General features: G+C 46.7%; 1 protein-coding gene across 3 annotated transcripts in view; it reads left to right on the forward strand.

Annotated features, from left to right (window-relative positions):
* DGKB (diacylglycerol kinase beta) overlaps positions 1 to 17,961 on the forward strand; it is a 790,513-nt gene that overhangs the window by 79,243 nt on the left and 693,309 nt on the right. For all 3 annotated transcript variants that reach the window (XM_069729311.1, XM_069729309.1, XM_069729312.1), the window contains exon 2: positions 7,871 to 8,103. In XM_069729311.1, the coding sequence (XP_069585412.1) occupies positions 8,025 to 8,103 (79 nt within the window). In that variant the 5' untranslated portion in view covers positions 7,871 to 8,024. The remainder of the gene's footprint in view (positions 1 to 7,870; positions 8,104 to 17,961) is intronic.

The raw sequence follows: 17,961 nt of genomic DNA on the forward strand, positions 1-17,961 counted from the left end.
GACCTAGCAACGCCTGCAACTCCTTCAACGTCACTTTCCTCAACTTTCCGATTCTGGATACCTCCTGCTTCAGCAACAACAATTTGTCCTCGGGCAACCTGCACTCCATCTTACTAGAATCAATAAGAATCCCGAGAAAACTTAAAACCGTACATGGACCCTCTGTTTTCTCCTGCGCCAAAGGGACCCCGAAATGCCCGGCCACCCATTCCATGGTGGCCAATAAATTGCCGCACACCACCGAGTCTGGAGGACCAACAAACAAAAAATCATCCAAGTAATGAATGACCGAAGGAACATCAGAAACGTCTCTAACCACCCATTCCAGAAAGGTACTGAAAGTTTCAAACAACGAGCAAGAAATCGAACAGCCCATCGGCAAACACCTATCCAAATAAAAACCTCCGTTCCAAAAGCAACCTAGCAACGGAATGCTCTCCGGATGCACCGGCAGAAGCCGAAAGGCAGACTCGATGTCTGTCTTTGCCATCAAGGCCCCCGCTCCGTACATACGAACCCACTCCACTGCCGCATCGAACGACGTGTACACAACCGAACATAATTCCTCCGCAATGCCATCGTTAACAGAACAACCTTTTGGGTACAACAGATGCTGAATTAATCGAAACTTGTTCGGCTCCTTCTTGGGCACCACTCCCAACGGAGAAACAATCACCCCTTCCATAGGCAGCGAACCAAACGGGCCCGACATTCTCCCTAACTCCACCTCTTTTGCTAACTTACACGAAACAACATCCGCATGCAAACTTGCTGACCTCAGATTCTTTGTCGAAAAAGGGACCGCATGATTCGGGCGAGGAATCCTAAAACCTTCAGCAAAACCATCCCTAATAATCACCGCCTTTGCCCGGTCCGGGTATCTACTTAGATAAGGGGCCATCTTTTGAAGCCTCACCGGCGTCAACCCCATGACCGCTACCCACCCCTGGCTTGCCCCTTGCTTTTCTGAAACATTTTGAAGCCCCGTGTGAGGCTCCGCTACAATGGGAGCATACGTGCTTAAACCTACAGGTATTGCCATACTTGCACTGGCCGTCATTGAACTGCCAGCACGTGCCCGTTTTTTCTTTAGCCCCCTGTGACCCCTGTCCTCCTCCACCCCTTGTCTTGACTGCTGACTATTACCCCCCCACCCCCTGGAAAGGACTGCCCGTACCGCACAGGGGCCATCACCTTCAGCCACAATCCAATATCCTTTTGATCCCATTTTATTTCAGGCCTCACCGCCTTCCGCTGCCTAAATTGTTCATCGTACCGCAGCCAAGCCTGGCCTCCATACGTACGATGTGCCTCCCCAATAGAATCAAAATAACAGAAAAGACCCGAGCAATTCTCTGGGAATTTTTCTCCTATCACACTGGCCAAGATAGCAAAAGCCTGCTGCCAATTTACAAACGTCTGCGGGATCAAGCGCCAACGCGTTTTTTCCTCCTCCTCCTTTTTGCTATCATCCTTCTTCCCTTTGTCCAAATTAAATTTCTCCAAAGGGAGGAGGGAGAAAATCTCCACAAATTCGTCTTTCCAAATCTTCTCCTTCACCTCCTTCTTTAGATGGGCACCGAGGGGACCCTCAAAGCACACATAAACTTCCCCTTTTGCCCGATCGTCCAGCTTCACCTCATCCTTCTTACCCGTCTCCGTTTGAACCGAGACTGACACCCCAGCTGCCTGATCCGACGCAGCAGCCCCAGACCCCACTAAAACACCAGGGACCCCTCCCCCGGCTACGTTACCAGAATCTACCAACCAAGCCCCAGCGGGTGACCCTCCCACACTTGCTGCCCCCGCATCCAATCTCCTCAAAATGTGCGACATACCCGCCAAAAAGCTCTCTAACTCCAGGAAAACCTGAACCGGCCTCCCCTACCCCCTCCGCTAACCCCGCCGAACTCGGCACCGAAATAGGAATAGACATATACTCACGAGGCTGCGCAGGTGCTGTGTCCCCACCAGCTGCGTCTCCGGAATCCTGCTGCTCGCCGTTGTCTGGATGCTCGCTCCCGGATCCGGGGTCGTCGCTGCCACTGAGGTACCCCAGGCCTGCGCCCCTGGCCTCCACATCACCAGGGGGGACCGAGACTGGCGATACACTCCTGTCGCTGGACCTCCTGGCAGATCTTGACCTGACGGCTGTTTGTAATCCACCTCGGCCTCCTGGCCTACTTGACCGCCCGGCACCTGCCCCACGACCACCGCGTCCCGGGCCCAGCTGAACCGCCGATGCCAGCCTGCCCATCGCCCTGCTCTGTCGTCCGGTGCCTCTGCCAGGCCCACCTGGGGAAGGTGAGCCCGCCGCTGCCACCGCTGCTCCGGAACTCCCCATCACCACTGGCGTCGCTGGACTCCTGGCTCCTCCTGCTGTTGCCACTGTAATCCGGCTGCTCCTGGCGCCGCTGGGGGGCGCCGCACATCCCCTCGATCCTGGACTAGGCCGCACTTCCTGTGCGGCCCTCACCGCTGTCGTCGCTGGGCTCCCGGCTCCTCCTGCTGCTGCCGCCGCTGTCCGCGCTGTGGTCCGGCTGCTCCTGGCACCGCTAGAGGGCGCCGCACTACCGCTCGCTCCCGGACTAGGCCGCACTTCCGGTGCGGCCCTGACTTCCGTTGCGGCCCTGGCATCGGGCCGCACCTGGCTGTTCCCCGCTCCACGCCGCCGACTCGCGCCGGCAGAGCCGCCGGGTGGATTCCTGCCGGAGGGGGGAGCGGGCTGGATGGTCGCGCCGCGTCCCGCAGCCCCCACAGGGTCCCCGGAGGGGCTCCGCGGCCTGCGCCTGCCACGCGGTGCTATTTCAGGGGACAACCTTTCTGGGGGCCGGGTCCTCCTGGTCCTGCTGCCCCGGCTCCCGCAGTCGCCCAGCAGCCTGGTGAGCTGCTCCTCCAGCCATCCATCGCTCCTGGACCTGGATTCCCTGCGCAGCTGCTCCACGAGGCTGTCTATGGAGGCCATGGTGAGTAGCTGCACACGTCTTCTCTCCTCTTGATTCACCTCACAAGTGATCCTTCCCGCACTTTTTCCAGCCCCCGCCTCCTTCTTCCACTAAAAACACCCCCCTACTCAAAATTCCCACCAATCCCCTTGCGATCCTTGTTTATATTCAAACGAACTCCAAACCCCCTTCTCGGCCACGCAGTCATGTGGGGGCTTCCATCAAGCTACGCCCATTACAGCCCCCCCTCTTTACTGATCCTGAGTTACATCCTGTATTATACCCCAGAGCTGCACTCACTATTCTCCTGGTGCAGTCATTGTGTACATACATTACATTACTGATCCTGAGTTACATCCTGTATTATACCCCAGAGCTGCACTCACTATTCTGCTGGTGCAGTCACTGTGTACATACACCCCCCCATGCTAAAAATAGGGGCGCATGACGCATGCGTCGGTATCCGTCGCCGACGCTGTGCCCAACAACGCAAATGTGAACGTAGCCTTAGAAGTATCAATTGTTACCTAAGAGGAAACTGGATGTCTGCAGCCAGTCGATTTGGTGTCGATGGGAAGATATGAATATTGGGGTTTGTATAGATCCGATATTGATGGACGATACATCTTCAACTTCAGGACTAATTTGGGGAAGAATATGCATATTTTTTAATAACTGTGACACCTGCCTATAAGTCCCAAATAAATAGTGGACAGATAGCTGACAATAGCCATGCCATGTTTACTATCTATGGAAAGGTAAATTCCTGATAAAAAAGTATGGTGGCGATCTCAATATTCTGCGATCGTCAGTCATCGTGGGTATATAGATATTCCATGTGTTGGAATCGGAGGTGTAAACACCATACGCTCACTGTTAGTTCTCAAATAGCTGACCCAGTAGTGGAAACAGTACTTGGAGGCACAGCTCACTGTAGGATCTGTCCGTTTTCCTGGAGTTACTACCTTCATTAATTCTGAAGCCATTGCTGTGAAGACAGGTGTAGTAACTTTCTTTTGTTTATCTTATACATTTTATATAATTGTATATGCCGCATTGTTTTTATCTCCTTTGTAAAATTGTTTGTTTATGGTCTATAAACACTGCCTATCATTCTAATTTAAATTTAATAGTTCTGTTCCTATTGTTCTGTAAACCACACTCCCGAAGCCATATGCTTCAGGAACCCAGTTGTCCAATCGACTTGTTTAAGTGATTGGTGGTGGCAGCGAGTAGTTCTTGGGTTATCATGGCTATAGCAGTGACCATACCGGGGAATATTTATATTCCATGTGTTGGAATCTGGGGTGTATACGCCATACGGCTCACTGTTGGTTCTCCAATAGCCAACCTATTAGTGGAAACAGCCTGCGGCCTCCTCTGATAATCGTTGGTGAATCGTGTAATTGACCTGCAGATGGCTTTTTGTGACAAGAAGGTAACAACAGGGTGGTTCAGCACAACCTCACAGGCTGTGATCTTTGACATATCTCTATTCTTTTTGTAGTGGCCAAGAATGGTTCAAGTCCACTTGTACAGAAGAGAGGTTGCAGGAGGAGTATATCGACCAGACCCTCCTAGTGGGAAATTATTCCAAATCATCCTATATGTTTTGATGCCACCTTCCATGTACACATCTATTTTGAACATTTGGAATCTGGCATTATGCCTCATACACTTAAAAATCCCTTCCTGCCATCACAATGTCCTTGAGGTGTAAGACATCCACAACTTTCGAAATTACTTTCTTGTAGATTGAAAAATTGGCCAAGTGAAGAGAATAAAGCAGAATGGAGAATAGAGCTGAATTTTCTAAAACCGTGAAAGGCGGAATATTTATGATTGCTTTTGGACTTTTATTACATTTCTGTTCTTAGTTGCATGTTATGGTGACAAAAAGCTCTGAGAATTCTTGCTTATCGATTGTTTGTTATATAGAAACCCCATGGCGAGTCTAAATTTGACGTTCTGACTTCACAAATGTTAAAGATGGTCTTTGGGAAATAAGGTGGCGGTCTTTAGGAAATAAGGTGGCGGTCTTTAGGAAATGAGATGGCGGTCTTTCGGAAATAAGGTGGCGGTCTTTAGGAATTAAGATGGCGGTCTTTAGGAAATAAGGTGGCGGTCTTTAGGAAATAAGGTGGCGGTCTTTAGGAAATGAGATGGCGGTCTTTAGGAAATAAGGTGGTGGTCTTTAGGAATTGAGATGGCGGTCTTTAGGAAATAAGGTGGCGGTCTTTAGGAAATAAGGTGGCGGTCTTTAGGAAATGAGATGGCGGTCTTTAGGAAATAAGATGGTGGTATTTAAGAAATAAGGTGGCAGTCTTTAGCAAATGAGGTGGCGGTCTTTAGGAAATAAGGTGGCAGTCTTTAGGAAATAAGGTGGATTTTTTTCACTGTGAATTCTACACAAAGTTTTATTTTCCTAAAGGATAGTTGATAAATATTAAAGAACCTTCAGTAGTTCCTTATCTAGGGTATGAGATAATCTAGAAGAACCCAGGGCAAGAAGGTTTAGGGTCTGGAGAATTGATACTGAAATGGTTTAGAAGTCTTTAACCCTTTAAGGCTTTTACCAATAGAAGTTGCTGTTCTGCCTTTGATCCTTGTTGCGTCCTTGTATTTTTTTTCCCATATAAATATGAGGGAGATTATGCATGAGTTACTTTGCCCAAAAATAAGGAAGCCGGAAAGTCCCAGATGATAATGTCCAGTTGTAGCTGAAGCCATCGAGCATGAGATTTGCTGCTTGATTCAGAGGAGTATGTCGGCTTTATGACTTTTGTCGCCCATGTACTTACAAGAACGAAGAGCCTGGGCACGGGGAGTAGATGTAACGATATGCCCTGCTGCTGTTGGGGATGGCATCATGTTCATTGAGGAGAAGATGGATAACATCCTCCTGGTGGTGGAAATAGATCTAAATCCTAGTCTTTACCATTTTTTCCTGGCTGCATTTGTGCATTTCGTTTCTACTTACATCGCTCACCCTGTAGGCCATGGAAAATATACGCTGTCCCTGTCCATAATTGCTGCTCCTTGTGCCTACAGTGCAGTGAACTTTTGAACTCAATGCTAAGTCTTGAGCGTGACCCACATTCTCCTAATTGCAAAATCATGAAACAGGCCCCCTATCAGCCAGACATGATGCTCGCTGGGTATCTTTCACTGAGGCTGAAACACACACTGAAACACACCATTATTTCTTAAAAGGCAGCAGACTCTACTAAGTGCCGAAGCAACTTCAACACCAGCAATCTGACCAGTTGGGAGGTGATTTGGTAAATCGTGAGATGATTGGAAGCGTACACTTGATTCCTCAATGGATTCCTGATGTCACATGGAGAAGGAATAGGCAGAGAAGTCAAAGTTTGACTACTGTTTATGATGCCTGATTTTTCTACGCAGAGACCAAAATTCAGTTTGATGCCCCTGCCTATAGATAGCTTAAAGTACACCTGTCAGCAGCATTGTGCTCAGTAACAACAGACAGTGTCCGGTCGGTGGCATTATACTGATTACACTGATACCTGGTGATGAAATCTGTGTTGTGGTTCTTGTGTAATCTTTATTTTCAGATTTCAGTTAATGATATGTTTGTGCTTCGGGGCGACCTGTGTGGGTGAAGCTTTATGTGGTGCTCTGATTAGGCATTCACCTGTATGACTTCTGATAGGTCACTGATTCCTCGGTAACCTGCCCCTTATTTACATACCGAATATAATATGTATTAAAAAAAACAAAAAATCACATTCAGCAGGCAGGCTCCGGTGCCTGCACCTGCACTGCAGCATGATCACATGTATCAAAATGGTGCCACCTGCACAATTTTTGTTCCTCTAGGAAAATGGTGCTGGCGGTGCCTGCGCTGTAGCATCTGTCAGATTGCCAATAAATACTACTGCACAGCAGAGCTGGTGCCATTTTGAGGCAGAACACTGACTCTAACTGACGGTGTTGCTGTCAGGGATAACATCTTTCTGTTCTGATTGGGATGAGGGATGTGACACATATTCCATTACTTCCACCTCTGCCTTCTCTTTAATATATTTATGAGAGGCAATGTAGGCCAATTGAAATATTACTGGACGGTTGGTGCTAGAGACTACTGCATTACCTGCCAAGCTATGATAATTTCCCCTGATTAACTTGTTTTTTTACTGTTGTGCTGTCACCAGTCATTATTGGCAATGTTTATTCAGTATTTTATTGCTTTCTCTCCCTGCCTCTATAGGGAAGCTGTCAGCTGTGACGTTCATTCACTATCCAGATTCGCCACAAAATCGCTTCTGCATTTCCACCTTCTGCTTTTATACTGGCTACGATCATTTCTCCAGATTGATTGTCGTATACTATGTGATAGCTGCAAAACATTAATGGGAAGCCCAAACTGCAACACCTGAAGTCATACGAGTCTTCCCTTACCGATGCAATATTTTGCAATGTATAAAATGGCAGCCATCATCTTACATGATTCACACTAAGCAAATCGAAAATTGTTCAAATTTGACAAGTTCGGTAAATTCCCAAAAATTCAATGACAATTTAATTTGCATATAATCATTTTGCTCAAGTCCGTTAGTGATGTCAGTAACGGAACTTCGCTTTTTCTTCCTGTTCTCACCTTCAGTTCTTCCTTCCTCCTTCCTGTACACAGATACAGAACCAAAAAATACAAGTTAGCATCCCACAAATTAACCGCAAGTGCTCCTACCTATTTGCAGGGAGAGCTTTAAACCTGTGTGATGTGTTGGGATTTGGATAATTTTTTTCTCTTTATACATAATAGGAAATAGACAGCTTAAATGTTTTCAATTGAGCAGCAATAAATTGATATTTTAAATCCTTTAAGGAATAAAAAAATATGACAAAATTGATTTGGGATTTTATTTTTAATATTAAATTGTATTTTTTTTCCATTTCAGGGTTGTAAACACGCAATGACCTTATAGAGGATTTCATCTCTGTAGTTATAACTTCACCACGGACTAAAGATTCTTGGGGATCGGAAAAAAAATTCTGTAAATTATTTCTGCCTTCGGACTGTCACATTTGTCTTTTTTTGCAACTGGAATCTCTATGACCATAATGACTAACCAAGAAAAGTGGGTCAATCTCAGCCCTGCAGAATTCTCTCAACTTCAAAAGTATGCAGAATGTAAGTATGATTTGCTTTGAATATTTCAATCTTCACAGTTCATTTCTGTTGAACATCACAAATGTGCTGGAGTGAATGTATGCCGCGACCAAGTGCTTCCTCGAGGGCAAATTATCAGTCTAATGTTTATCTTTATAATCCTATCTTGTAATTATAAGGGTCAGTGACGGATAGTTAGAAAAGGATGGTCCCAGCTGCAAAGGTTGCCTGTCTGTCCAATGTATATATATATATATATATATATATATATATATATATATATATATATATATATATATATATATATATACAGTATATATATATATATATATATATACAGTGGGGCAAAAAAGTATTTAGTCAGTCAGCAATAGTGCAAGTTCCACCACTTAAAAAGATGAGAGGCGTCTGTAATTTACATCATAGGTAGACCTCAACTATGGGAGACAAACTGAGAAAAAAAAATCCAGAAAATCACATTGTCTGTTTTTTTTTAACATTTTATTTGCATATTATGGTGGAAAATAAGTATTTGGTCAGAAACAAAATTTCATCTCAATACTTTGTAATATATCCTTTGTTGGCAATGACAGAGGTCAAACGTTTTCTGTAAGTCTTCACAAGGTTGCCACACACTGTTGTTGGTATGTTGGCCCATTCCTCCATGCAGATCTCCTCTAGAGCAGTGATGTTTTTGGCTTTTCGCTTGGCAACACGGACTTTCAACTCCCTCCAAAGGTTTTCTATAGGGTTGAGATCTGGAGACTGGCTAGGCCACTCCAGGACCTTGAAATGCTTCTTACGAAGCCACTCCTTCGTTGCCCTGGTGGTGTGCTTTCGATCATTGTCATGTTGAAAGACCCAGCCACGTTTCATCTTCAATGCCCTTGCTGATGGAAGGAGGTTTGCACTCAAAATCTCACGATACATGGCCCCATTCATTCTTTCATGTACCCGGATCAGTTGTCCTGGCCCCTTTGCAGAGAAACAGCCCCAAAGCATGATGTTTCCACCACCATGCTTTACAGTAGGTATGGTGTTTGATGGATGCAACTCAGTATTCTTTTTCCTCCAAACACGACAAGTTGTGTTTCTACCAAACAGTTCCAGTTTGGTTTCATCAGACCATAGGACATTCTCCCAAAACTCCTCTGGATCATCCAAATGCTCTCTAGCAAACTTCAGACGGGCCCGGACATGTACTGGCTTAAGCAGTGGGACACGTCTGGCACTGCAGGATCTGAGTCCATGGTGGCGTAGTGTGTTACTTATGGTAGGCCTTGTTACATTGGTCCCAGCTCTCTGCAGTTCATTCACTGGGTCCCCCCGCGTGGTTCTGGGATTTTTGCTCACCGTTCTTGTGATCATTCTGACCCCACGGGGTGGGATTTTGCGTGGAGCCCCAGATCGAGGGAGATTATCAGTGGTCTTGTATGTCTTCCATTTTCTAATTATTGCTCCCACTGTTGATTTCTTCACTCCAAGCTGGTTGGCTATTGCAGATTCAGTCTTCCCAGCCTGGTGCAGGGCTACAATTTTGTTTCTGGTGTCCTTTGACAGCTCTTTGGTCTTCACCATAGTGGAGTTTGGAGTCAGACTGTTTGAGGGTGTGCACAGGTGTCTTTTTATACTGATAACAAGTTTAAACAGGTGCCATTACTACAGGTAATGAGTGGAGGAAAGAGGAGACTCTTAAAGAAGAAGTTACAGGTCTGTGAGAGCCAGAAATCTTGATTGTTTGTTTCTGACCAAATACTTATTTTCCACCATAATATGCAAATAAAATGTTAAAAAAACAGACAATGTGATTTTCTGGATTTTTATTTCTCAGTTTGTCTCCCATACTTGAGGTCTACCTATGATGTAAATTACAGACGTCTCTCATCTTTTTAAGTGGTGGAACTTGCACTATTGCTGACTGACTAAATACTTTTTTGCCCCACTGTATATATATATATATACATTGGACAGACAGGCAACCTTTGCAGCTGGGACCATCCTTTTCTAACTATCCGTCACTGACCCTGGCCCGGCGCCCGCATACTCCCCTCCGGTCACCGCTCTCACAGGGTTAATGGCAGCGTTGACCGCGGTGTAACGCACTCCATTAACGCTGCTATTAACCCTGTGTGACCAACTTTTTACTACTGATGCAGCATCAATAGTAAAAAGATCTAATGTTAAAAATAATAAAAACAATAAAAAATCGTTATATACTCACCGTCTGTCGGCCCATCGGATCCACAACAGTCCTTTCCCGCTCCGGTAACCGGTCCATGCTGCGATCTCGCGAGATGGTGACGTAGCGGTCTCTCGAGACCGCTACGTCATCGTCTCGTGAGACTGCAATGCTCTCTTCAGACCAGAGCGCGCGAGGAGCATCGGTAACCGCTTCGATCCAGGGGCCAACGGAGGGTGAGTATATCACTATTTTTTATTTTAATTCTTTTTTTTAACAGGGATATGGTGCCCACATTGCTATAGACTGCGTGGGCTGTGCAATATATTACGTGGGCTGGGCAATATACTACATGGCTGGGCAATATACTATGTGAGCTGTGCAATATACTACGTGGGCTGCACAACATACTACGCTGGCTGGGCAATATACTACGCGAGCTGCGCAATATACAACGTGGGCTGCACAATATACAACGTGGGCTGCGCAATATACTACGTAAGCTGCGCAATATCCAACGTGGGCTGTGCAATATACAACGTGGGCTGCACAATATACAACGTGGGCTGCGCAATATACTACGTAAGCTGCGCAATATACAACGTGGGCTGCGCAATATCCAACGTGGGCTGCGCAATGTACAACGTGGGCTGCGCAATATACAACGTGGGCTGCACAATATACTACGTGGGCTGCGCAATGTAGTACGTGGGCTGCGCAGTATGCTACGTGGGCTGCACAATATGCTACGTGGGCTGCGCAAAGTACTACGTGGGCTGCGCAATATACTATGTGGGCTGTGCAATGTACTGCGTGGGCTGCGCAATGTACTGCGTGTGCTGCGCAATGTACTGCGTGGGCTGCGCAATGTACTGTGTGGGTTGTGCAATATACTACGCATACCTATTCTAGAATACCCGATGCGTTAGAATCGGGCTACCAACTAGTAGTAGTTCTATTCTTGTATATAGGAGCATTATTATATTAATTATATTCTTGTACATAGGGGAAGTATTATAGCAGTTATATTCTTGTACACAGGGGGCAGTATTATAGTAGTTATATTCTTGTACATAGGGGGCAGTGTTATAGTAGTGATATTCTTGTACATAGGGGCAGTATTATAGTAGTTATATTCTTGTACATAGGGCAGTATTATAGTAGTTATATTCTTGTACATAGGGAGCAGTATTATAGTAGTTATATTCTTGTACATAGGGAGCAGTATTATAGTAGTTATATTCTTGTACATAGGAGCAGTATTATAGTAGTTATATTCCTGTACATAGGAGCAGTATTATAGTAGTTATATTCCTGTACATAGGGGCAGTATTATAGTAGTTATATTCTTGTACATAGGGCAGTATTATAGTAGTTATATTCCTGTACATAGGAGCAGTATTATAGTAGTTATATTCTTGTACATAGGGGAAGTATTATAGCAGTTATATTCTTGTACATTGGGGGCAGTATTATAGTAGTTATATTCTTGTACATAGGGGGCAGTGTTATAGTAGTGATATTCTAGTACATAGGGGCAGTATTATAGTAGTTATATTCTTGTACATAGGGGCAGTATTATAGTAGTTATATTCTTGTACATAGGGCAGTATTATAGTAGTTATATTCTTTTAGATAAAGGGGCAGTATTATAGTAGTTATATTCTTGTACATAGGAGCAGTATTATAGTAGTTATTTTCTTGTACATAGGGGCAGTATTATAGTAATGTTCTTGTACATAGGTGCAGTATTATAGTCGTTGTAATGGGAGTGGTGGAACCATTCTGCTGTTGTCCAAAGAGAGACTGGGGGGGCATGACTAGGTGAGCATCTGATTTTTACTAGAGCCCCTGATGGTGGGGTTAGGTTTGTCTCCCAATGAACACCAAGTGTGCACTCCAGGACAGTCCACAGACACACGCCAGCTGACCCCCAAGGGACTGGTAGTTGGAACGGCCTAGAGGGAGAATAGAGCTTATGTAGGCAGGCACTCGCAGAAACGGACTAGTAGGGCTGATAAAAATTAGCATGGCAGTTGCAGGTGGGTCTGGCAGATATACAGGCCGGTACAGTTGGTTCCGGCTGATATACAGACTAAAATGGAAAGTATTTACAAGGAGGTTCAGGGACAGACAGACACTAGCGAGAAGTAGCAGACTGGGACCTGAGAACTTGCAAGCATGTTCATGAACAAACAACGTGACCCAGGCACCTCCCATTAGGTGGAGATGCCTTAATTAATAGGTTTCTCTGAGCCATAGGCTGGAGACACTTTAGGATGGCATGCGCTGTCTCTTGAAGAGGGTGGAACCACACAAGTGCCCTAACCACAGTGCCTGGGGATCTGCGTGCCTTGTGCAGACCCTAGTCAGCAGTAGCAGGAGGTAGAGGGAGTGCTGGGCTGCGGCGGTCAGTAAGTTTGCATGCCTGCTGGGGAAGAGGGGCAATGTGCAGGGACGCCAGTGCTACAGTCGTTAGAGTGTGAGGGGCCAGGGCCATAGTTGTGGCTGAGAGTATGAACTTTAACGTGCCCTAGTCTCCCGTCACATGAATATAATGTCCCTTTTGCAGCATACCTTCTGCACCATCAGGGTCCCATCAGGCTGGCTGAAGTTCTGCTGCTGGTGTTGTTGCATATAAAGAGACAGAGTCCATTTCAAACTTATAACAAAAAACTTTACTTTTCTCTGTTCACAGCACATCCTTTTCAGTTACAGCATCAGCTTAGAGTTTCATACAGTTCACATTCTCTACTTTCCCTGCACTAGGACCTCTCCTCTCACTTCTGCTCCACACCGCTGTCACACGCTGTACCTGTGGCCCCTCAGGACCCTGGATGGCTGGGCTTTCCTCTTAAAACATTACAGAGCTACTGGGTAGCTCAGGCTCTAAGGCCCACCTAAGCTGTTCAGGCTCCGTAGCCCCTCTGACCATAACCAGGAAACTCTTCCTGCCTTATCCCAGTAAACTCCTCCTATTATCCACTATTTACTATGTACCCATCTTGTGGCTCAACTAAGGCTGTACACTGTCCCTATATCATTATGGAAAATCACTGTACACAGTAGTACCACACATTATGTAACAGTAAACATTTAGGAGACACATATACATAACTATAAGAACTTATCCTTACACAATGCAGCAGCCAGGATATAATTAAACGTGTAGGGGAGTATACCAGTCTCTATGACCCCCTTACATTCCCCCTTCCTTAAACAATGGTCGTCCCTGACCATTCCCATAAAAAACTTTATTAATAACAACGTATACTTCACGCAGGGAGACAAGAGAGGTAAATACACACTGCTCAATGTGAGCAAAGTCTTTTAAAGAATTTCCTTTTTTTAGAGGCACCTGGGGCACTGTCCTCCAGGTAGCACCTGCAGTTTTTTTCTTTTGACTCTGGTCCCGTCCACTGGACTCACACATATGTACACCGATATGACCCATCCATTTTGTCCACAGTCCTTGGAGGAGGCTTCCCCTCTTCATTTGAGCAGAGCACACCCTTCCGCCAGCATGTGAGCTGCCTGTCCCATAAACAGTCTGTTGCCGCAGCCTCACACTTAGTCTGTGACACAGTTCAGGGGTCCATGCCTCTGCCAGGGCATAGCCCTGCCATCCAGCAGGAAGGGCGCAACAGAACAAAAACAACTCAATAGTCTCTTCTGACCATACTGGCCACATTACTCCTGACTCTGGGAGTTTTCCAGGACTCCTCTGTCCCCAGGGACGCAAAACAGTCCTGCATATCTATTTATTTTACTCCAACACTACAGGTCCTTCTCAAAAAATTAGCATATAGTGTTAAATTTCGTTATTTACCATAATGTAATGATTACAATTAAACTTTCATATATTATAGATTCATTATCCACCAACTGAAATTTGTCAGGTCTTTTATTGTTTTAATACTGATGATTTTGGCATACAACTCCTGATAACCCAAAAAACCTGTCTCAATAAATTAGCATATCAAGAAAAGGTTCTCTAAACGACATATTACCCTAATCTTCTGAATCAACTAATTAACTCTAAACACATGCAAAAGATACCTGAGGCTTTTATAAACTCCCTGCCTGGTTCATTACTCAAAACCCCCATCATGGGTAAGACTAGCGACCTGACAGATGTCAAGAAGGCCATCATTGACACCCTCAAGCAAGAGGGTAAGACCCAGAAAGAAATTTCTCAACAAATAGGCTGTTCCCAGAGTGCTGTATCAAGGCACCTCAATGGTAAGTCTGTTGGAAGGAAACAATGTGGCAGAAAACGCTGTACAACGAGAAGAGGAGACTGGACCCTGAGGAAGATTGTGGAGAAGGACCGATTCCAGACCTTGGGGAACCTGAGGAAGCAGTGGACTGAGTCTGGTGTGGAAACATCCAGAGCCACCGTGCACAGGCGTGTGCAGGAAATGGGCTACAGGTGCCGCATTCCCCAGGTAATGCCACTTTTGAACCATAAACAGCGGCAGAGGCGCCTGACCTGGGCTACAGAGAAGCAGCACTGTTGCTAAGTGGTCCCAAGTACTTTTTTCTGATGAAAGCAAATTTTGCATGTCATTCGGAAATCAAGGTGCCAGAGTCTGGAGGAAGACTGGGGAGAAGGAAATGCCAAAATGCCTGAAGTCCAGTGTCAAGTACCCACAGTCAGTGATGGTGTGGGGTGCCATGTCAGCTGCTGGTGTTGGTCCACTGTGTTTCATCAAGGGCAGGGTCAATGCAGCTAGCTATCAGGAGATTTTGGAGCACTTCATGCTTCCATCGGCTGAAATGCTTTATGGAGATGAAGATTTCATTTTTCAGCACGACCTGGCACCTGCTCACAGTGCCAAAACCACTGGTAAATGGTTTACTGACCATGGTATTACTGTGCTCAATTGGCCTGCCAACTCTCCTGACCTGAACCCCATAGAGAATCTGTGGGATATTGTGAAGAGAAAGTTGAGAGACGCAAGACCCAACACTCTGGATGAGCTTAAGGCCGCTATTGAAGCATCCTGGGCCTCCATAACATCTCAGCAGTGTCACAGGCTGATTGCCTCCATGCCACGCCGCATTGAAGCAGTCATTTCTGCCAAAGGATTCCCGACCAAGTATTGAGTGCATAACTGAACATTATTATTTGTTGGTTTTTTTGTTTGTTATTAAAAAACACTTTTATTTGATTGGATGGGTGAAATATGCTAATTTATTGAGACAGGTTTTTTGGGTTATCAGGAGTTGTATGCCAAAATCATCAGTATTAAAACAATAAAAGACCTGACAAATTTCAGTTGGTGGATAATGAATCTATAATATATGAAAGTTTAATTGTAATCATTACATTATGGTAAATAATGAAATTTAACACTATATGCTAATTTTTTGAGAAGGACCTGTATATGGTGAGACTAGCACTAACATTCTGTTTAGCAAGAAGGTGCCTATAGTTCAACGGCACGCATCCCGTGTTGCTTCATCATAATGGTTCCATGCCTGCATATGGGCTGAAGAGGACTCTGCAGCCGCTGAGTCCATAGGCTGCCAGGACGTAGCAGAGGCAGCATGGGGCTGGTAGGTAGAAGAGGCGCGGGGAACTGACCGCACCTGGCTCTGGCCCGCATATCATTCTGGGCCATCATCCTCGGAGCACAGAGCCACTGCCAGCACAAAATAGCCCTGGGGCAGTCCTCTTTGAAGAAGTAGACCCAGTCCACCTTCCACTAGGGGTCTCCCAAACTTCACAGAGGCAGCGTTCACATACACCTTGTCATTTGTGCCTTGCTCCCAGATAAAGCTGTACCCATGCTCGATTTTGGTATGAACAAACTGCCCACGAGTGCGATTCCCGGCCATAGCGCCCTCTCCGTGCCGGCACAATTCTGCCCATATCTCCTTTTCTTGCTGTTTCTTTCCCTCTATGATGCCTGCAATCCAAGTGGATTATCCAGGGTTGGAAATGGGCCCTCCACTGCCTGATGAAAATGTGAAGTGCCCAGCACTGCGCCTGCATCGGGCGCGGGTTTGGCCTCCCGATCCTGACCAACACGGGTCAGATCACGAGGCACCGGATCACAATTCGGAGGCCCTCTTCCCAAGACAGGAAGTTGAGGGACAGTCTGGCCTGGTGCAGTACAAGTCCATGTCAGGGACCAGCCTTCCGGGGTCAAAGCCCGAGGTGCACTCACTGCCATTGGTCTCAGTGGTCCGGCTGTGCCCATACCACGACCGTTGGATCCTTCCGTGGACACCACTGTGCACTCCGGCCCCTGTTGACGAAGCACCGGCTCAGCCTCCCTTTGCGGTTTATGCTCCTCCAGGGCTGTTGCTAGTGCCGGTCCCCGCCGATGCTGTGGAACTAGCTCCAGATGAAAAGGTTCTGTTTCCTGCGAATAGCTTCCTGGCTTGGCCCTTTCTCCCAGCGTGGGCTCCTTCAGTGCGGTCGCTGTTTCTGGCTGCCTTTGCCGGAGCTCCATCTTCCCCTGGTGACACGGTTCCTGGCATCGGCATTCCTGCTCTGGATGACGTTGTAGCTCTGTCTCCGGCAGCCGCTGGTGGCTATCTTCTGCAGGTAATGGGTTCATTTCAGCAGCGATGTCCCTCTGTCATCCAGACCGGGTCTTTTCCTCCTCCTGCCGCCACTTCCACTCCACGCGGCCTATACCTCCACAATGAAGGGTACAGGAGTGGTGAGTCGCTGCCGGTGCCCTGTCTCTTAATGGTGCCACAGAGCTGCACACGGGATTTTCTTCTGGGCCCCACCTATTCCAAGGTGGGATCGCTTTCGGCCGCTACACCCATTCCTTGGCAATCTGTTGTAGGGATCAGGACCTTCATCTTCTCCAGCGCTCTCACCAGGGGCAGGCAACATAATGAGTCCACCGACTCTACCAGACAGCTCCTCATGCCATTTCCCTGTCAGGACGCCCATGAAGGGTGGGATCAGAGCTATTGTCCTCCATTTGCGCTCCATTTTCCACCATCTTTAGAGCCGCCATCTTTGCCAACACAGTGTCAGCCACATTCATGGTTTTAGACAAGTCCAGGATATCAGTCACATTCACATTTTCTTCATCCTTTCATTTCACCTAAACAATATCTTCCACAGCATTCCCATGCTGCATGATTGCGGCATCCTGCCGACTACGCCAAGTGTGAGGGAGCGCCAGGGCCATAGTCGTGGCTGAGAGGATGTACTTTAAGGGGCCCTGGTCTCCCATCACATGAATATAATGTCCCTTTTGCGGCATACCTTCTGCACCGTCAGGGTCCCATCGGGCTGGCTGAAGGTCTGCTGCTGGTATTGTTGCATATGAAGAGACAGAGTCCATTTCAAACTTATAACGTAAAACTTTACTTTCCTCTGTTCGCCGCACATCCTTTTGCAGATACAGCATCAGCACAGAGTTTCAGACAGTTCACATTCCCTACTTTCCCTGCACTTCATTCTACAGTCCTCAGTGCGTGCCCGGATTGTACCGCCTCTTGCGGTAACGCAGCTTCCTTCCTGTCCAGACTCACTGTGCTTGGGGGTTCCCTAGTCCATTTTGCACCGGATCTGAGGGCATCACACCATGCGATGATCTGCCACATGATGAGCGACCTGCATCCCCTTACTGTATAGGATCTCTCCTCTCGCTTCTGCTCCACACCGCTGTCACACGCTGTACCTGTGGCCCCTCTGGACCCTGGATGGCTGGGCTTTCCTCTTA

Source organism: Ranitomeya imitator, chromosome 6 (assembly GCF_032444005.1).
Source record: "Ranitomeya imitator isolate aRanImi1 chromosome 6, aRanImi1.pri, whole genome shotgun sequence".
Lineage (NCBI taxonomy): Eukaryota > Metazoa > Chordata > Amphibia > Anura > Dendrobatidae > Ranitomeya > Ranitomeya imitator.